At 38.8% G+C, this 21,835-nt stretch overlaps 1 protein-coding gene and 1 pseudogene across 15 annotated transcripts in view; one reads left to right on the plus strand and one right to left on the minus strand.

Moving 5' to 3' along the window:
* Positions 1-21,835, minus strand: part of LOC137210251 (UDP-N-acetylglucosamine--peptide N-acetylglucosaminyltransferase 110 kDa subunit pseudogene) — a 632,586-nt pseudogene that overhangs the window by 381,549 nt on the left and 229,202 nt on the right.
* Positions 1-21,835, plus strand: part of LOC137210238 (UDP-N-acetylglucosamine--peptide N-acetylglucosaminyltransferase 110 kDa subunit-like) — a 111,670-nt gene that overhangs the window by 78,771 nt on the left and 11,064 nt on the right. For 13 of the 15 annotated variants that reach the window (XM_067711887.1, XM_067711886.1, XM_067711888.1 and 10 more), the window contains one exon: positions 16,029-19,434. The exons of 1 other annotated variant lie outside the window; for it this stretch is intronic. In XM_067711887.1, the coding sequence (XP_067567988.1) occupies positions 16,038-18,440 (2,403 nt within the window). In that variant the 5' untranslated portion in view covers positions 16,029-16,037 and the 3' untranslated portion in view covers positions 18,441-19,434. Of the gene's footprint in view, positions 1-16,028; positions 20,016-21,835 lie in introns of those variants that run through there. One more of the 15 variants, XM_067711876.1, reaches the window with a different exon arrangement.

Consider the following 21,835-nt stretch of genomic DNA (forward strand, 5'->3'; position numbering starts at 1 on the left):
TGATCCAAAACATGAATTTTATTTTAATCTCAATTCCCTTATGCTCTCGCATCTAATTTTAAGATGCTTCCTATTCCGTTGTTTTGTCTATCTAAAATGAAATGCTCCCTAAAAAATAATGTAATTATAATATAATAAATATAATTAGTAAACATAATACAATATATAATAAATAACATAATATAAAATAACAAAATATAATTTACCATATAACAAGGTCAAAGGAGAGCAAAAGTATACAATCACTTGAAATATCCTCCAAAAGATATTTTATAAAATTCAATATTCATTTGTAATTTAAAAGAAAGGGTAAAATAGGGATTGATGAATGCTTCCAAAATAAGAAGAAATTATATGTCTAAAAGAGAAAGAGGTAAGTGATAGACTTTAGTAACACTGGCAATAAATGCAGGACAAGATGAGGATGCCTGATGTAATGTTAAAGAAAAAGTATTATGTAACATTGTTTTTGCAGCACTGAAAAGAGAATCTCATAGAAAAGAGTATCTCGTTCTTCTTAATGTATGTACACTCGTCCATTGCGTGAACATAACAGCTTATTTAAACAATATGTTACTGATCTGCATGGGAATTTCTAGGTTTTCATGGAATTTTATTATGCACAGTTGTTTCAAACACTAGGACTTCCTCTTATGTTTATATCTTTTGAAAGAAACACTATCTCCACAGATGATTTATCTGTGCTGGCTGCTAGCTGACTTTGGGTACTTCTCAGTTTTTCCCTTTACCTTCCTAGTCAATATGAAAAGGGAAGGCAAGAAGGTCTCCTGTTTAGAGACTGTAAAGGTAGGTCTTGGTGATAAAGTCTTGGTGGTAAAGGCTAAAAGTATTAACCCAGAACAAATGTTTTTCCAGCTGTAACTGTGTGTGATTCCCTTGGCTTGATTCCGTAGAGGATGTAAGACAAGACTGTAGAATCTGCCCTCAAGGTGCTTCCAGTAGGATGAGCTAAGTCAAGTAAGGTGGCATATCTAATTCAAGATAAAATATCACGTCTCCTTTTCTCTCCTGGCAAAACTTGGTGGAGTGAATGTAGAAGTCACTGTATGCTTTAAATTAAAGGAACACGATAAATCTTGTATTGGAAGGTGATTATTCTGGTCTCTTTGTGGAGATGAATTGGAAATTGTCTAGAAGAAGGAAAATTAGGTTAACCAAAGTTAAACTCATAAATAATTGAGCATTAATTAAATATCTGTGGTCTATGTTTCTCTTTGATCATAATTTCTCCCAATTTATAGACCTCTTTGACACCTGATTAATCCTTGTCAAAGATGCAGTTAACAATGATTATTACTGTGTATTAGGTTTTGCCTGGGCCCTGAAGGAACTATCCTAAGTTACCTGCTATGATTGTCACTTGATTTCCTCACAGAGAACAATCAGAACTTCTTGTCTTAAGTGACTTGGAATGTGAAACTAGTTAGTCTCTTAGATACTGTTAGAGGACCCTACAGAGCCCATTGGTGAAAGTTTGGAAAACATTGGGCTTCTTAAAATTGATTCTTGTAGTGCTTCTGGAAAGATCACTGAACCAAAAGGATAACAGTGTTTCTGGTTCTGTTGTTAGTGTTCTCCATGGAAAGATTGCTGAAGCTTCTGCACTCAATTTCCTTCCCCATGTGTGAATGTCACTGAAAATATCCAACTCCATTCTATCCCCATATAACTTCAGAAACTAAGCAAAATGAAGACTCAAAATTCATTTCAAATAATGAAATGAATATATAACGTAGAATGGAACTGGGAAAATACTTGGTTTAAATTCTAGAAAGTACCAACTATACAATTCTGGATAAGTTGCTTCATCTTGCTTAGTCTAATTTAATGCCCATCTCACAGGATGTTATGGTGATTAATTTAATATCTTTGTATAACGTACAGTGTTATGTAATTTCTTCTTGTTTTTCTTGAGTAAATTCATATCCTTAAGCAACTCACTGTAAACAATAGTTACTTGCTTAAATTACTCTTATCTTCTATTATCAGCTGAATTGTGTCCTGCTCACGTTAATATGTAGAAGTCTTAACCCCCAATACCTCGTAATATGACTGTATTTGGAGATAAGGCCCTAAATAGGTAATTGAGGTCAAATGGGTGGGCTATAATCCAATATGACTGGCGTCCTTATAAAAAGAAAATATTAGGACACAGACATGCACAGAGGAAGACGATGTGAAGACAAAAGGAAAACATGGCATCTACAAACCAAGAAGAGATACTTGAGAAGAAATCAATCCTGCTGACACCTTATCTCAGATTTCTAGCCTCTAGACCTGTGAGTGAGTAAATTTCTGTTGTTTAACCTCCTCAGTCTCTGGTACTTTGTCATGGCAGCTCTAGGAAACTAATACAACTTTTTATGGCCTCTTTGTCTCAAGTTGAAAGTTCAATATTTGGCATCATAGCTAGGAAACAAAAATATCTACATTCCTTGTTGTAGTCTTTCTTCCCCATTCTCATTGCTAGTAATTTCCATATTTGGGTCTGTTTTCTGTGCCTTGTAAACAGAGCGTTACGCTCATTTCTGCTCTTACTGCTAATATACAGTAAATGTGCAGATACCGAATAGATTTTGGAGAAGTGCAGCATATAGTTGGTACATGTGTGTATGTGTGTGTATTCATATAATTTATACTTTTTCTCTATTTTCTTCCTTTGGTGAGCTAAGATTCTCTGCTTTTGTGACTAGTACTCCTGAATACTAATCCCTGAATTTAATTCACCAAAAATTGCCAAAAATAATAATAATATGGGGAAAGAGAGAGTGATAGAGGGAGAAGAACAAACAATCAGGCAAGGGCAGTACTGTGAATTATTAGGGTCTTATTAATAAGATTATGTTAGTCTAGAGGAAATGACCGTAAATATCATAAGTGAGCCCAGTTGGTCTTTACTGACTGCTAGACACATCCCTGAGTTCTGTTCTTAGTCTCCAACTGTGTGATTACTACTGTCTGGAAGTATTTGAACAACTAAAGGCACTTAATGGAAAAGGAATATGTCTTTAGAGAATCAACAGTAATTTTTCTATCTGATTACAAAGGAATGTTGACTGTCTGGAAACCTCAGTCATATTTGTAAGCAGGAAAGCATTGGCTATTAAAAGTGGATGATGTAAAGAGATGAGCAGAAACTTTGGCGATAGGTATACCTGGATTTAATTCTCACTCCTACCGCTTGGCAGGTGGATAGCCTTAGGCAAGTTTCATACCTCCCTGAAATTCACTTAATTCAGTCTGTAAAATGGCATAATAACTTATTATAGCATCCTTTTAGGAATTTTAAATCAGTTATTGAAATAAAAGTACACAATATATAGACAAGTATGGATTCCTCAATAGGTGTTTGATCTTTCATTTCTCCAGTATCCCACCCGCATCAAATAAAGAAAAATCCTTTTTTTTTTTCTTTTTTTTTGTGGTACGTGGGCCTCCCACTGCTGTGGCCTCTCCCGTTGCGGAGCACAGGCTGCGGACGCGCAGGCTCAGCGGCCATGGCTCACGGGCCCAGCCGCTCCGCGGCACGCGGGATCCTCCCGGACCAGGGCATGAACTCACGCCCCCTGCATCGGCAGGCGGCCTCTCAACCACCGCGCCACCAGGGAAGCCCCAGAAAAATACTTTTTAAAATTTACGAATATTTCATTGTTCTAAAGTTAAAGCCATAAAAATAGAAATAATCAAATGGCCTACTGTCATACCATTAAAAGAAAAAAAAAATAGGTGTTCATGAGAGTTCCATATTAGAATACAAGTTTTCCTTAGGCACCTGTTTATGTATGCTATTCTGCTCTTTACAATAAATAATAAAATTCAAAAGACTTAATTCCTCACTTTTAAGACTTTATTAGTTTAGAAAATTACATATTGACCTATGCTAAATTTTTTACCAACCCATGCTAATGAATTCAGTACAGAAAACAAAAAACACTGCACTCAAGCAAACTACATATATATATCTATATATCTATATCTACCTATCTATCTATCTATATATATATATTACTTAAATGCATTTATATCCTACCATGTCTCATAAAGCATTGTGGTAACTCAGCAAAATACAGACAATCAAATATAATGGCAAAAGCACTTAATATAAACAGGGCCAAGGAAACGTAGACAGAAGATGAAGAAAAGATGAGGGAAATTTGAACAGGAGGAAGTGTAGTTAATCGAGTTGTATGTTTTGGCCTTAAGGGTCTCTGTGTGGGAACTTCCCTGGTGGCACAGTGGTTGGGAATCCGCCTGCCAGTGCAGGGGACATGGGTTCGAGCCCTGGTCTGGGAAGATCCCACATACTGCGGAGCAACTAAGCCCGTGCGCCACAACTACTGAACCTGTGCTCTAGGGCCAATGAGCCACAACTACTTAAGCCCACGTGCCACAACTACTGAAACCCCAGCGCCTAGAGCCCGTGCTCTGCAACGAGAGAAGCCACAGCAATGAGGAGCCCACACACCACAATGTAGAGTAGCCCCCACTTGCCCCAACTAGAGAAAGCCCATGTGCAGCAACAAAGACCCAACACAGCCAAAAATAAATGATAAATAAATTTATTTTTTTAAAAAAAGATTCTCTGTGGATAAAACAACATGTAAATATTTGGTTACAAAGCCACGTTATTTGAAGGTGCCAGACTGCACATTAACAGTCTGACACAAAGGGACAGCACAGGAAAACTATTCAGAGATAAAGATTTTTGAATCTTTGCAGTTTGAAACCTTTTAGAATAAGTATAATGAGCTCGACACACATTTCAACACTCCACATGTTAATCACATGTTCAAAGTATGTCTCAAAGTCACTGGAAATAGTTGCGGTATCTCTCTCTGATATGTAAAACAGATCTGTGATGTGTAAAACTCAGGAGGTATTGATATCCACTTTTTGGCATCTGAACAGGAAACAAAGTTGTTTTGCAGTGATAATAAAGAGTGAAGTAAATGCAACAGTCAAATAAAAGACAAAGTACTGAGGGAATGTATTAACAAAACGAATCCAACTAAATTCTGGTGACCTGGGGCCTACGATTGTACACACTCCATGGAAATACCCCAGCCTAAATACTGGCATAGGAGGAAGGGTACTGCTAAGCCCATCACAGTATAATCCTTTTAAATGTCCCTTTCAAGGTTGTCTCCACTCAACAGTGAGTATAGGATATCTTCCCATCAGGCAGAAACACTGGCTGCGCAATGATTGACCAAGAAATTAACACACTAATGAATAAATGATGCTAATTTATTTCTATCCCTGACAACGGGAAACAGCACACCCCCTGTGTCAATGGTATGTCCTCTTTCCCACTTTTCTAAATGGTCAATTATGTTTTTCCCTTCATTGCTTTATATCATGTGTGGCAGGCATGATGGGAAATGGCTACCAATGTTTCTGTTATTGATTTCTACCTTCATTTCACTGTGGCTAAAGAAGATACTTTGTATGATTTCAGTTTCTTAAAAATGTTTTGGTACTTGTATTGTGGCGTAACATATGGTCTTTCCTGGAGAATGTTCCATGTGTACTTGAGAAAAATGTGTATTCTGCTGTTGTTGAGTGGAGTGATCTATATATGGCTGTTAGGTTTAGTTGGTTAAATGAGTTATTCAGTCCCCCTACCTCTGTACTGATCCTCTGTCTAGATGTGTTATCCATTATTGAAAGCAAGGTATTGATCTCCAACCATTATTTTAGAACTATCTATTTCTTCCTTCAATTCTGTCAATGACTGCTTCACATATTTGGGGGTTCTTTGGTACACATATGTTTATAGTTGTTATATCTTCTTGATAGATTGAACTTGTTATCAACATATAGTGGCCTCCTTTTCCTCTTGTGATAGTTTTTGATTTAAAGTTTATTTTGTGTGATATTAACGTAGCCATCCCAGATCTATCTTCCTTCCTTGCTTCCTTCCTTGCTTCCTTGCTTCCTTCCTTCCTTTCTTTTCCTCTCTCTCTCTTTCTTTCTTTTTGTTACTATTTGCATGGGATATTTTATTCTGTGCTTTAACTTTCAACCAACTTGTGTCTCTTGAAATCAAGTGAGTTTTGTGCGGACAGCATAAACTTGGATTATGGTTGTTTTTAAAGTCCATTCTGCCAATATTTATCTTTTTATTGGAGAGCTTAATCCACTTACTTTTTCAAAAATTACTGATGAGGAGGAACTTGATTCTGTATGTTTCCTGGTTGTTTTCTGTATGTCTTATGCATTTTTTGCCCCTCATTTACTCCATTACTGACTTCTTCTGTGCTTAGCCGATTTTCTTGTAGTGAACTCTTGATTCCTTTTTCATTTCTTTTTGCATAAAGTCTATTGATATTTTCTTTGTGGTTATCAAGAAGATTACATTTACCCTTCAAAAGTTCAATCAATGTCATTTGAATTGAAACCAACTTCAATAGCACACAGAAACTCTGTTCCTCTACAGTTCCATTCCTCCTCTTTACATTATTGTTGTCAAAAATTACACCTTTATACTTTGTGAGCCCAATAACATGGATTTATTATTATTTTCTGCATTTCTTTTTTCAATCATGTAAGAAATAAAAAGTAGAGTTACAAGCCAGTAGCACAATACTGGCTTTAGTGTTTGCCCATGTATTTATCTTTACTGGAGATTTCTATTTCTTTATACAGCTTCGAGTTGCTGGCTAGTGTCCTTTCATTTCAACCTGAAGGTTCAATTTAGCATTTGTCATAGGGCAGTGTTAGGAAGTTGTAAAACAAATGCCCTCAGCCTTTGTTCATCTGGGAATGTGTTAATTTCTCCCTACGTTTTGAAACCAGTTTGGCCAAATATAGAATTCTTGGTGGACAGTTTTTTCTTTCAGCACTTTAAATATGTCTGGCCTCTTGCTTCCGTGGTTTCAGATAGGAAATTAGCTATAAATCTTTTTGAGGATCCCTGCTTTGTAACAAATTTGTTTTTTCTTTCTCCTTTGGGAGAAAAGATTCTTTCTCTGTCTTTTGGCATCTGAGAGTTTGATTACACTGTTTCTTGTTGTGGCGTTCCTTGAGTTTCTCTTAGTCCTGAAATCAGGCAAAGATTTACAGCAAGCAAACACATACTGAACCAGGGAAGAGGCAATTTGAAAATGGCAGGAAAGCTTTGTGGCATTTTTACTTGCCCTTGCCCCATCCACTGTTAGTGTAGTGATGGTCTTAAAGTGGTGGAGTCTTGATACAGTGATAGTCTTAAAGTAGCAGCAGATCATTCCTAGTATGGGACCCTCAATCCTGCTTCAGGAGGGAGCAGAAGAGACCGTACTCTCAGATTATTATGTGTATCTGTTCTAACCTGTCTGGGAGCTACCTGAAGGACTGACAGAAGATGCTTAACTCTGTCTTAGCTAACTTGGAACACAGTCTGGAAAAGCAGCGGTTATTGCTCAAGAAAAGTGCAAGGTGAACTGACAAAGCACAGATGGCTGGGGCAGAAGACTGTGCATTGAAATACAATAGACCACATAAGATGCAGGAGCAAACGTTGGGGGAGATTCTTTGGGAACTTAGAACATACAAAAAGTACACATGTGTCCAGAGAAATTAAGAAAGCCACATGCATACTCAAGATCAGATGCATGTTCTGAAAACGTCAGGGGAGTCTCTAAGCTTTTACCATGGGCTGAGCCCTGACCTCAGTGCAGGTCAGCTAAATGTTGAAGGAGTGATCCAGCAATCTGCACAATGGGGAGAGGTGTGTGGTTTTGAGTGTGCATGTGGATGTGCTTGTGTATATTTGTTTTTGTTTGTCTTAGGTGCAGGAATTCAAGGACATCTCTGTCAAAACATTAGCTAAACATGAACTAAAGGAACAAGACTTCAGTGCCTACATACGATAAGGAGTACGGTCATTGCAAAAATAGTTTGGAAAGGTCCCTAAACAAACAGACTACTACAGCCTTCAACAATCAAAAGCCCAGAAAACCCTGGGAAAGTGAGAGAATCTGATTTCCATAGACACCACATTATAATATTTGAAAGCCAAATGTTCAACCAAAAAAATCACAAGGTGTATGAAGACATGGAAAAGTATGGTCCATTTAGGAAAACAAATTGATGAAACCATCCCTAAGGAAGCCCTGACTTTTCTCCATTGCATATTCTTGCCTCCTTTGTCATAGATTCATTGACCATAAGTGCATGGGTTTCTTTCTGGTCTCTCTATTCTGTTCCAGTGATGGATGTTTTTGTGCCAGTACCATACTGTTTTGATTACTGTAGGTTTGTAGCACAGTCTGAAGCCAGGGAGCATGATTCCTCCAGTTGTGTTCTTCTTTCTCAAGACTGTTTTAGCTATTCAGGATCTTTTTGTGTTTCCATACAAACTTTAAAATTATTTGTTCTAGGTCTGTGGAAAATACCCTTGATATGTTGATACAGACTGCATTGAATCCGTAGGGATTCAATGGGTATGGTGGTCATTTTAACAATATTAATTCTTCCAATCCATGACCATGGTATATCTTTCCAGCTGTTTGTGTCATCTTTCATTTCTTTTATGAGTGTCATATAGTTTCCTGGGTACAGGTCTTTTACCTCCTTAGGCAGGTTTATTCGTATGTATTTTATTCTTTTTTATGCGATTGTAAATGGGATTGTTTCCTTAATTTCTCTTTCTGATAGTTCACTGTGAGTGTATAGAAATACAAAATTTATATATAGAAATCTATTGTATCCTGCAAGTTTACCAAGTTCATGTTTGAGCTCGAATAGGTTTTTGATGGTGTCTTTCAGATTTTCTATGTATCATGCCATCTGCAAACAGTGACAGTTTTACTTTTTCCTTTTCATTTTGGAGTCCTTTTATTTACTTATTTTTTCTTGTCTGATTGCTGTGGCTAGGACTTCCAAAACTCTGTTCAATAAAAGTGGTGAGAGTGGGCATCCTTGTCTTGTTCCTGATCTTAGGGGAAATGCTTTCAGCTTTTCACCATTGAGTATGTTAGCTATGGGCTTGTCATATATGGCCTTTATTATGTTGAGGTATGTTCCCTCTATGCCCACTTTCTGGAGAGTTTTTACCATGAATGGATATTGAATTTTTTCAAAAGCTTTTTCTGCACCTATTGAGATGATCGTATGGTTTTTAGTCTTCAGTTTGCTACTGTGATGATAAGAGACCTAAGACAGCTACAGAGGCTAAGTGACGTTTCCTTCCCTGAATGGGTAGGTATCCTTGTTCTGCCTTCTAATTGAGTTAGTATCTGAGTAAAGAACTGCCAGGTGTCATTTAGTTCACAATACACTGCTGTGGCAATATAGAAATGAATTTGCCTAAGTCATTTGGCTTTTCTCAATTATAGTAAATGAATATACTGAATGAATACTTCAACTTAAGGAAATGTTCTTAAAAATATATTAATGTAGGCAACTTCAGTGGAGAACTGAAAACAAAACATTCAGGTAAAGGGTTGAAATAAAAGTACACTCAGTTGTATCCAGTTTCCTCTTGTAAATCTCTCTTTTTGAGTGGACAGTCACTTGAGAATATCTGACTTGGGGCTAAGGAAATCTAAGCCTTCTTGGCCACACTGTATTCTCTTATGTCATTTACTAAAGACACCAGTTGGGTTGCTGAAAAAAGCGTGGGAAAAATCAATCCCTCACATCCAAAGGGCGGCTCTTGAAAATATGTGTGTTGTTGTAGTTATTTTGCTCTTCTGGCCTCAGAAGTTCTAATCTTAACCTTAGCCCCTCATGGAGAGAGACTTTGTAAACCAATTCCCACATGGCTCATTATGTGACTGTTGAAAAAGAGAAACCTAGCTCTTTTCCTGTGCTTTCAACCAGTTATCTTCTTCAAAAATCTGTTTGGATTGTTATACCTTAATCTTGCCTGGCAAGGGACTTATGGGAAGGTTCTTATTGTTTGAAAGTTTGGTGCCAGTATCTGCAAAGAAAGAAGAAAGATGTGTTTATGAAACATCCCAATAGTGAAGGTGTGTGAAAGCAACTTTTGAAAAAGTTAATCTGTCAGAGTTTATCCGTATTATTACATTTTATTTTATTCATTGAAAATAAATAATTATCAATGAATCCTTTCTAGATTTTCTAGTTTCCCAAAGTTCCCTGTATTCACATTCTAAGAGGAAAAACGGTATTTTAAGTCACTGCTCTCCACCTTATATTATTTATAATCACTCCTCGTGACCTCTTCCTTCCAAGAAACTTGATCCTGAGAAGTGTCCTTTGTTTGTCTTTGTGGAATAAGTGATGAGGATGCATCCTGGAGACCTGTGAGATGTTTAACTTGTGGCATAATGAAACTAGGATGGAGAGTTCTGGAAAGATCTGGAAAGGTGGCTGGTAGAGTGTGGCCAGATGTGGTGGGAGAAGAGAGACGTACAGAGAGAGGGAGAGGAAATTTTCAGAGGGAGAAAATGAAACAAATAATTAAATAAGTTTTGTTGTGTGGTGTGGGACGCAAGCCTTTCTCTCCCCCTTTCCTTCACAATGTCTTTGTTAAAGACTGTGTTTTTCATTAGTTTTACTAAGATAGGATTTGCCGTTTTGTTTGGATACTGAGAATGGACCCATGGAAACAGTTACATTTGGGTTATCTCTGACTGTCTTTAATGAAGAACATAAATATTGGCCACACTATCTATGCACATGCTATCACCATGCCTTTTTTGTTCTCTGTTCATATATCTAAGTCCTCTTCTTTCTTTAAGGTCAATCTCAAATCTCATCTGAAATGTACATTTATTGATAGATTCAACCCATAATGAACTGTCCCTTCTTTGTCCTCCTTAGGCTCTGATTATTTATAAAAACTCATTTTTGAACTTAGAGACTGTCCAATATGATATATTAGTTATTTCATCAGCATATGTTATATCCTCAACACAATTATACGCTTTTGTGGGGCTGGGATCATACATTCTGTAATTTTTCTCAGTTCTTACACTTACTTTGATAAAAAGCGCATTCATTCATCTAAACATCATTTATTGGGTGTTAATTAAATATCTCAACTCAGTAAATATTGTTTGAATGAATGCATGCATGAATGAGGGAGTGTGCAATAGGTAACCTAATGTACCGCCCAATGTGAGAAAACCAAAAACATAAACACAAAAGCAAGCCAAAAAGTGGACCAGGACTTTCTGTAAAATATCCTGCTTTTTGTTGGATGATGCCATGAAAATCAAGATGCTCCTGAAAGGTCTTAATAGCTGACCAAGAATAGTAAACAATTGAAATTCTCTCAGGCTCCTTCAACCCTATCACTGGACACATTTATACCTCTCAGGAATGGTATTAAAAGAAGAGATTAATAAAGCTTTTATAGATGAGTTGATAAATCTCTAAATATTTAAGTCTTCATTGCCTGCTAGGTTTTCTCTATTTTGGGTTTCCAAAAGATTTCAATAAACCACAGGATAATTAAAAATTAGACATTATCTTTCTTACCTTGATGTTTTTTGATGGTAAACACCTTTTTATTGTCTCCATAGTGCTGCCCAATTTCCACCAGTACAGTACTTAAGTGAATTTTGCTCTGGATGTTGAATATTACTTAAATAACTAAAGTAACTTCCTCAGAATTATTATTCTATTCTGGTTAGGATACTATCTGCTCTGGTTTGTTAAAATTTCCCTTTAGAGTGGTTTTAATTTTGTTTCTGATAGGGTCCTAGGATTTATTGCCACACCCATCCTGCATCTGTTTTTCTTTGAATTACTCTCCTTGCAGTTTCTGATTCATACAGGGCCTTACAGGTTAGTGACAACCTGGCCATCACAACGCTGGGAAGGAGAGGCCTACTTTTCAGAGGTGTTGATGTTTTCTGTACCTGAAGGTTTTCAAGAGATATCAATCTTCCTCACCACCGCCCTTGGCCCTCTTAATGGACTAAGCAGTTCCTCGTGAAATTTCTGTAGGATATCTGTACCAACTTCTCAATATTGTTCCATCCTGAGTCTAAATTCCTGGCCTCAAGGTAATGTTAGATTTCTAGCTCCAGCCCCTATTTACATAAGGCCTATACTAAGGAACGGAACCCACAGACATCAGTCCGCTCTTCTTTCTCTGGATTTAATTTCTCTGTTACTTTCTGAAACATGCAGGTGTTCCTTTCTTTCTTTTAATCTCTGCTATGTGCTTTTAACTTTTTCAAAATTGACCCAGAATTTACGTGTGTCTCCAGTAAGAGTACATTAAATTGAGCTTAGTCTGCTATTCTACTGGCATATTTGAGATCCAGATAATTTGCTACTTAACTGGATTCAATGACCTGCATATTTCAGGCATCTAAAACTCACCATGTTCCAAATTTCCCTCCTTATAGTTAGTAATTTTCTTGGGAATCTGGATGAGATTAAATGGAATAAAGTTAGTGAGTGGCCCAGGAATGCCTGAAAGTTTGTTTGTCAGAGTGGCCAGGGAAAGTTAAGCAAGGAAGAAAAGCAAATGAAAAACAGAATCCCATTATTATGGCTGAGTTTACTCCCAGGATTCCATGCAGATCTCTCTGTAGAGCTGGGTTGGGTTATAACTTATGCCAGAGCTCTACGTGGGGCTGACACCATCTCATGCCAAGCTCTCAGTTCTGGGCTAATGTCATCTCTGGTCCACTCTGTGGAGTGGAAACTTTCGAGGAATGGCCAATGTGTTCTGCAGCGTAAGAAGAGGGAAATTGTGAATGTGACTTTCTAAATTGTAGAGGAACTAACCACTGTAAATGTGCCTTGAACTATGTTGTTTAATTTGACCAGTCAGATCAATGACTTTCCCCTTGAATGAAATGCTGCTACATATATGAGCAGAAAAACAAAACTGGTATAAGGAACAGATAGCTAGTGGGAAGCAGCCACATAGCACAGGGAGATCCACTCGGTGCTTTGTGACCACCTAGAGGGGTGGGATAGGGAGGGTGGGAGGGAGGGAGATGCAAGAGGGAAGAGATATGGGGACATATGTATAACTGATTTACTTTGTTATAAAGCAGAAACTAACACACCATTGTAAAGCAAATATACTCCGATAAAGATGTTAAAAAAAAAACTGGTATAAGGAGATGGAGAGACTGGGAGTCTTATTTTCCCACCAATTAACTTTGCCCCTGACCATGACCTTCCCTTTGAGTCTCTTAGACCTTGGGGATGATCGCAACCCCTGGGTTGGTTGACGGCAACCCCATCTTCACTAGAACCTCTATAGTTAACTTTGATTTTTCCCACTCCGTCTATCCATCCCATGTGTGCAGTCAGACATTTGATCTTGGACTTTTCCTGACAAAATATGCTTGAATATAACCATTTCTTTTCACTCCCACTGCTACTGCTATTGTCACTGCCTTAACTAGGGCTTTATCTTTAAGTTCTTTATATAAATATATAAATATCTATATATAAATATAATATACAAATAAATAAAATATATTAATTCTGGTGATTTTAAAGTCTTTTCTTGATAAAGACTTTTTGTGATAAAGATACACAATATCTTATATAAATATTTTTGTATTATCTGTTCTTTTCTTAGAAGTTTAGTCATATGATTCTATCCCTTGGTTTGTCTAGAACTTTTTGATTGAATGCTGGCTATTTTATTTGGCTTTTTTTGTTTTTCTCAGTGGAAACGTTGTTTTGCTTCAAAATATTTTATTCTACCTGGAAGTAGCAAATCTTCAAATTACAATTTTTTAAATGCTTTCAATTATCAATACTATAGGTGTCACAAAATCTAGAAAAATGACATTTAAAAATGAACTACTGCCAGATGTGTCTCTATAAAACTTTTCCCCCACTCTTTTAGCTATATATTCTTTAACTGCCTCCTCATACGACAGTTTATATATTTTCGAAATAAAATTTTAAGAAATAAACTTTGTAGTGTATAGACATAGATTTCTTGTACCATGGTTGATTAGAATTTGCTTCTAGTTATTAATAGTTTAGAAAAGTTTATTTCAGCTTCACAATTTATTATTGATAATGTCACATTAATTTTCATTGCTAACTTTGAGAAAACCTCTATGGATTACTTCCTCATAAATATTTACTATTATAAATGCATTACTGATTTCAGTACTGCTATAGGTTTGTGCATTACAGGGATTCTGATAAAATACTCATTCACACCATTCCATTACACACATTGTTGATGGAGTATATTCTTTTATTTATTTATTTATTTATTTATGTATTTTTGGCTGTGTTGGGTCTTCGTTGCTGTGCGCAGGCTTTCTCTACTTGCAGAGAGTGAGGGCTACTCTTTGTTGCGGTGCACAGGCTTCTCATTGCGGTGGCTTCTCTTGTTGCAGAGCACGGGCGCTAGACACGCAGGATTCAGTAGTTGTGGCTCGCAGGCTCAGTAGTTGTGGCTCACAGGCTCTAAAGCGCAGGCAGTGTAGTTGTGGCACCACAGCTTAGTTGCTCCGTGGCATGTGGGATCTTCCCGGACCAGGGCTCGAACCCTTGTCCCCTGCATTGGCAGGTGGCTTCTTAACCACTGCGCCATCAGGGAAGCCTCTGGAGTATATTCTTGACAGAAGAAAATTTCCGTTTTGACTAAGCATTGATGAAAACTGAATCTTTGACTTATCTTTCACATGCCTGATGATTGAAATAATTTTCCACAGAATAGCTTCTGGTTTTGTACTTTTCAGTTCTTTTTTTCTTCTTCAAACGCACATGCTTTGAGAGCTGTGAAGTGCAAGACATGGCTATATTGTAAGGTGGTTTTTGTCCTTATGCTTCTGTGTCTTGTGCTAGTTAAGTCAGTAGAGTAGTCAGTATGAGTACTGGAAGTTATTCCTGTAATGGGATGGTATATAGTCAATTACATATGGCGGTGTCTGAAAATCACATAATAGCCTCACTTAAAACATCTCCTTAGGGCTTACCTGGTGGCGCAGTGGTTGAGAGTCCACCTGCCGATGAAGGGGACACGGGTTCGTGCCCTGGTCCGGGAAGGTCCCACATGCCGCGGAGCGGCTAGGCCCGTGAGCCATGGCCGCTGAGCCTGTGCGTCCAGAGCCTGTGCTCCACAACGGGAGAGGCCACAACAGTGAGAGGTCCGCGTACCACAGAACAAAAGAAAATCTCCTTAGCCAGATTTCAAAAAAGCCTTTTGCCATTCCAATATGATCCAACATAGCGGAATATGATAGAAGGAAAATTGGCAAAGAAAGAGACGCTGGTCTTACCTGATGGAAGTTAAAATATCTCACTTTTGACAATTTTGCAAAAACCTATAATTACGTGAATTAATTTCTAGGGTTCTTCATAGGACCTAAAAAGGAACCCATAGAGTTGTGGAACAACAATAGAAACTGCTGTGATGAGAAGCCCGGGCACCGCAACAAAGAGTAGCCCCCGCTCGCCGCAACTAGAGAAAGTCTGCACGCAGCATTGAAGACCCAACGCAGCCAAAATAAAAATAAAAAAATAAAAATAAATAAATTTATTTTTTAAAAAGTAATACTCAGGTTTGAGGCATGAGAAATATGATGAGAAATTAGCTAATCCTTTCAGAACTTTTAAAATATCAAACTCAGTCTCTAAGATTTTAGCATTATATACAACATCGGTTACTTATTAGTGGTTTGGGAAGGCCAATTTAAAATTTTCTGAACTTACTGTATTGAAATTCACAGCCCTAATGTTTTCCACATTGACTATATGAATGATGAAGTAAAGTCAATCATGTATTTCCTTTCCAACTGGGCAGAAAACAAAATTTTGAAAAGTGTTTGGACTACTGACTTTTGATTTCTTCTAAGGCAAGTGTATAGGTAATTTTTATTCCCTGATTAGGAGAAAAATGGTGGAAGAGGGCAGGGTTAAGAATTAAGATTTCAAGAGCGTGAGAGGTAGATGGCCAACTAGAGTTCCTAAGGTTTGGTGCATGTAACTGTTGCCGCCGCTTAAGCCTGTCAAAGCAGTGGTACGGCTGCTGCCCTCGTATTTGCTACCTCTAGAAACATTCTTGCCAGGAGTGGCGGCAGCGGGACTCAATTACCCCCTTTTATCACTCTCTGCAGAAGCTCCAGATGGCGTCTTCCGTGGGCAACGTGGCCGACAGCACAGAACCAACGAAACGTATGCTTTCCTTCCAAGGGTTAGCTGAGTTGGCTCATCGAGAATATCAATCAGGTGATTTTGAGGCAGCTGAGAGACACTGCATGCAGCTGTGGAGACAAGAGCCAGACAATACTGGAGTACTTTTATTACTTTCATCTCTACACTTCCAGTGTCGAAGGCTGGACAGATCTGCCCACTTTAGTACTCTGGCAATTAAACAGAACCCTCTTCTGGCAGAAGCCTATTCGAATTTGGGGAATGTGTACAAGGAAAGAGGGCAGTTGCAGGAGGCAATTGAGCATTACCGGCAGGCATTGCATCTCAAACCAGATTTCATCGATGGTTATATTAACCTGGCAGCCGCTTTGGTAGCAGCAGGTGACATGGAAGGGGCAGTACAAGCTTACGTCTCTGCTCTTCAGTGCAATCCTGATTTGTACTGTGTTCACAGTGACCTGGGGAACCTGCTCAAGGCCCTGGGTCGCTTGGAAGGAACCAAGGCATGTTATTTGAAAGCAACGAAGACGCAACCGAACTTTGCAGTAGCTTGGAGTAATCTTGGCTGTGTTTTCAATGCACAAGGGGAGATTTGGCTTGCAATTCATCACTTTAAAAAGGCTGTCACCCTTGACCCCAATTTTCTGGATGCTTGTATCAATTTAGGAAATGTCTTGCAAGAGGCACGGATTTTTGACAGAGCTGTGGCAGCTTACCTTTGTGCCCTAAGCTTGAGTCCAAATCATGCAGTGGTACCTGCCAACCTGGCTTGTGTATACTATGAGCAAGGCCTGATGGATCTGGCAGTAGACACCTACAGGCGAGCTATTGAATTGCAACCACATTTCCCTGATGCTTATTGCAACCTAGCCAACGCTCTGGAAGAGAAGGGCAGTGTTGCTGAAGCAGAAGATTGTTATAATACAGCTCTCCGGCTGTGTCCCACCCATGCAGACTCTCTGAATAACCTAGCCAATATCAAAGGAGACCAAGGAAACATTGAAGAGGCAGTTCGCTTGTATCGTAAAGCATTAGAAGTCTTCCCAGAGTTTGCTGTTGCCCATTCAAATTTAGCAAGTGTATTGCAGCAGCAGGGAAAACTGCAGGAAGCTCTGATGCATTATAAGGAGGCTGTTCGAATCAGTCCTACCTTTGCTGATGCCTACTGTAATATGGGAAACACTCTAAAGGAGATGCAGGATGTTCAGGGAGCCTTGCAGTGTTATACTCGTGCCATTCAGATTAACCCTGCATTTGCGGATGCCCACAGCAATCTGGCTTCCATTCACAAGTATTCAGGGAATATTCCAGAAGCAATTGCTTCTTATCGCACTGCTCTGAAGCTTGAACCTGATTTTCCTGACGCTTATTGTGATTTGGCTCATTGCCTGCAGATTGTCTGTGATTGGACAGACTATGATGAGCGAATGAAGAAGTTGGTCAGCATTGTGGCTGACCAGTTGGAGAAGAATAGGTTGCCTTCTGTGCAGCCTTATCATAGTATGCTCTGTCTTCTTTCTCATGACTTCAGGAAGGCTATTGCTGAGAGTCATGGGAACCTCTGCTTGGATGAGATAAATGTCCTTCATAAACCACAGTATGAACATCCAAAAGACTTGAAGCTCAGTGATGGTCGACTGCGTGTAGGATACGTGAGTTCTGACTTTGGGAATCATCCTACTTCTCATCTTATGCAGTCTATTCCAGGCATGCACAATCCTGATAAATTTGAGGTATTCTGTTATGCCCTGGGCCCAGATGATGGCACAAACTTCCGAGCGAAGGTGATGGCAGAAGCCCATCATTTCATTGATCTTTCTCAGATTCCATGCAATGGGAAAGCAGCTGATCGCATCCATCAAGATGGTATACACATCCTTGTAAATATGAATGGTTATACCAGGGGTGCTCGAAATGAACTCTTTGCTCTCAGGCCAGCTCCTATTCAGGCAATGTGGCTGGGCTACCCTGGGACCAGTGGTGTGCTTTTCATGGATTATATCATCACTGATCAGGAAACTTCACCTGCTGAAGTTGCTGAGCAGTATTCTGAGAAACTGGCTTATATGCCCCATACTTTCTTTATTGGTGATCATGCTAATATGTTCCCTCACCTGAAGAAGAAAGCAGTCATCGATTTTAAGTCCAATGGACACATTTATGACAATCGGATTGTGCTGAATGGCATCGACCTCAAAGCATTTCTTGATAGTCTCCCAGATGTGCAAATTGTCAAGATGAAATGTCCTGATGGAGGAGACAACGCAGACAGCAGTAATACAGCTCTTAATATGCCTGTCATTCCTATGAATACTATTGCAGAGGCAGTTATTGAAATGATTAACAGAGGACAAATTCAGATAACAATTAATTGATTGAGTATAGCAATGGACTGGCAACTACCCAGATCAACATTAAGGCTGCCACTGGAGAGGAGGTTCCCCGTTCCATTATTGTAACCACACGTTCTCAGTACTGGTTACCGGAAGATGCCATTGTGTACTGTAACTTTAATCAGTTATATAAAATTGACCCATCTACTTTGCAGATGTGGGCAAATATTCTGAAGCGTGTTCCCAAAAGTGTACTGTGGCTGTTGCGTTTTCCAGCAGTAGGAGAACCTAATATTCAACAGTACGCACAAAATATGGGCCTTCCCCAGAACCGTATCATTTTTTCACCTGTTGCTCCTAAGGAGGAACATGTTTGGAGAGGCCAGCTGGCTGATGTCTGCTTGGACACTCCACTCTGTAATGGACACACCACAGGGATGGATGTCCTTTGGTCAGGGACACCCGTGGTGACTATGCCAGGAGAGACTCTTGCTTCCCGAGTTGCAGCTTCCCAGCTCACATGTTTAGGCTGTCTTGAGCTTATTGCTCAAAATAGACAAGAATATGAAGACATAGCTGTGAAACTGGGAACTGATCTAGAATACCTGAAGAAAATTCGTGGCAAAGTCTGGAAGCAGAGAACATCTAGCCCTCTGTTCAACACCAAACAATACACAATGGACCTAGAGCGGCTCTATCTACAGATGTGGGAGCATTACGCAGCTGGCAACAAACCTGATCACATGATTAAGCCTGTTGAAGTCACTGAGTCGGCCTAAATAATGACTGTGTGCACAGGAGAATTACCCTGTACCTGAGCCTCAACCTTCTGGGGGAAAGGGAACTACTTTTTCCTTATCTGTACAATACCATGTTGCAGATGGGTGACAGACAATAATAAGAAATAGCACAGCCAGACTTGCTTCCTGCATGATCATGATCACGATAGGGAGAGACACAAGAGATGGGAAACTGCTGTTCCACAAGGAGTCTCCCTAGAATTTTGCAGCAGCCAGGTGTCTGGAAGGTCTGGAAGGTAAGTCTGGAAGGTCTGATCTCCCTTGGTCTTCCATGGGATGGATGGTTAGTGTGGAAGGGAGATAGAGATTGCCCAGCCGTTTTGTGATTATCATGGATTGATTGAGTCTTCTGAATTAATATTTTTCTTTATATTTTGGGTATTGGAGCTTTTAAAAATGTTTGGTTTCAGGTATTTTTATTCATGTGAAGTGTATATGGTTCTCTTTAGATAAGGTTTTAAGCTAAAATATTCCTTGTTTTAGTTTCTGAACTCTACAGATAAATGGGGACTTTGCTGGTGTAGTCTTTTTATAGGTTTTGTAAACCACTTGAGCCTATATCAGTCATTTTAGTGTCTGACATAATGTTTGGAACTATCAGTGCTTTGTTGGTTTATAGATGATGGCTTAAATTCTTTTCCTGGTCCGTTTCCTTCTTCCCTTCCCCCCACTTTAAAAATTCTCCTGTAACTTGACTAACAAAAAACCAAGTCTGATTCAAAACCTCCCAGAATGTTTCTCTTAACCGCATCATCTGGTGCCAAATGAAGATTCTTAGGAGTGATTATTAATTCTGAAGGGCACAGTTGTGGTACTGTCACTGATGATAACGATAATGGATTTTTGGCCTAGAGTGCTGACCTATTTCACCAGTGTTTTACCGTTGACTGCCCCTCTATGCTGCTTCCAAAAGTCATAGTGTGTGATAAGATTTTTACTTTCATTTCTAATGTTGTCTTTTTTTTTAGTGAGTCCTATTCTTCCTTTTTCTTTCAGCAGAAATGAAATCCCAGATAAGTATAAGTATTCAAATATTTGATCAGTAAGTCACAGTTATCTCCAGTACATTAAATAACTTTCATCAAAGAAACATGTTATAGGTAAAAAGCTCTGAAGGACCAGCTATGTATATGATAATTATGTTTCAGACCTTCTAGGGTATTATATATAATAACTTGTCTTCTGGACGTGGTCTTGAAGTCTTTATGGATTCAGTCTCAGTAGTAGCGAACTGCACTGCTACTTGGTTTGGAGTACAAATTAGACTTTAGCCCTCCTGGAGGTTGAGTTTTTGGTATTGAAAACCATAGGAATGAAATTATTGTATTTCAGCAAAGGATCGAGGGCTTGAGGCTTAAACAAGGCAACATATGTGTGGGAAGCATTCAGCCTTGAGAGCAGGCTACGGACATGCCAGGCATGCGGCCGCTGCTCGAAGGGACTGTCCCTACTTGTTCCCCTCCTTATTCCATTCCATGGGAGATAAATCACCAGGGCCCAGATATCAGAAAGAATGTAAAATTTGACAAGCAAAGCTGTCTCCCCCCTGCACGTGCAGGTTATTTTTGATGCTTCTGGGTTTATGGGTTTTCTCCCAGGGAAGTTAACCTTGAGCCGAGACAGTCTGTAGATAATGTAAACCACCATCTGGCAACCTTCCTTTTTCTAGTCTATTTAATCTGGAACTGTAGCATAATGACTTTGGAATTACTGTTGCTGTATTACCAAAATTTTAAACTAGGATATTTTTGACAAATGCGGTCCTTAGTTAATTTTTAGAGCTACAAACTGTCAGATGGCTCTGAAATAACAATTGTATGGCTATTCTTCAGGGTGATCACAATATGGTAATGACGTTGAGGTATCACTAAAAAGCAGGAAGGTGTGAGTCTTCCTTTGGTTCCAGAGTGAAATGCGAGTTGGAGTTGGAAAAGAGGGCCACACCAAGTGTTAGAGAAGGAAATGTGAGGTCATTAGTGAAAAACCAGATTGAAGTTAAAGTGAAGAGGCATGAGGAAATGGTCAACTGTTACAGTATTACAAAGATCATCAAGAAGCATATCCATGAATGTGGTTTGTATTGCAATCTGCTGAAAAAGAGACAAATATCCTGGCCTGGCCTTCATGGAGATTATATTTTATTGATTCTGATAATAGGTTATTTTTGAAAAGGGCCTCCTATAAATTATAACCATGCAAAGGCAGCAAGATGATTTTTTTTCCTTTATGTATGTGTTTCTCATTCCTACTCACTTCTCTCTTAGGGGAAGAGAAAATCACAAAAAACAAAATTGTCAAGTCTCAGCTATTCCTTTTCAAAATAATTTTTTTTGCAAATTCCAGTGAGGCAATAGGTTAACTGTTAAGATTTGTAAGGCTCAAAAAGCTAGATTTTTACAAAGTGTAGCCAAATTTTATTCCATACATAATAGCTTTGGAAAGAATATGTGGTGATGCAAAGTAAGAAAAAGGTGGTTTTTCTTCCGTGAATGGCTTCACTGTGTTGGGAGAAGAGGCAGAGAAGAAATCCAAGTAATTAAACATGGGGTGAGTTTTCCTGATAGGGGACTCTAGTGCTTTAAAATAGACTAGATAATCCTAGGGATAATCTGAGGGTAGAACAGACCAATGCCTCAT

Source organism: Pseudorca crassidens, chromosome 17, assembly GCF_039906515.1.
Source record: "Pseudorca crassidens isolate mPseCra1 chromosome 17, mPseCra1.hap1, whole genome shotgun sequence".
Lineage (NCBI taxonomy): Eukaryota > Metazoa > Chordata > Mammalia > Artiodactyla > Delphinidae > Pseudorca > Pseudorca crassidens.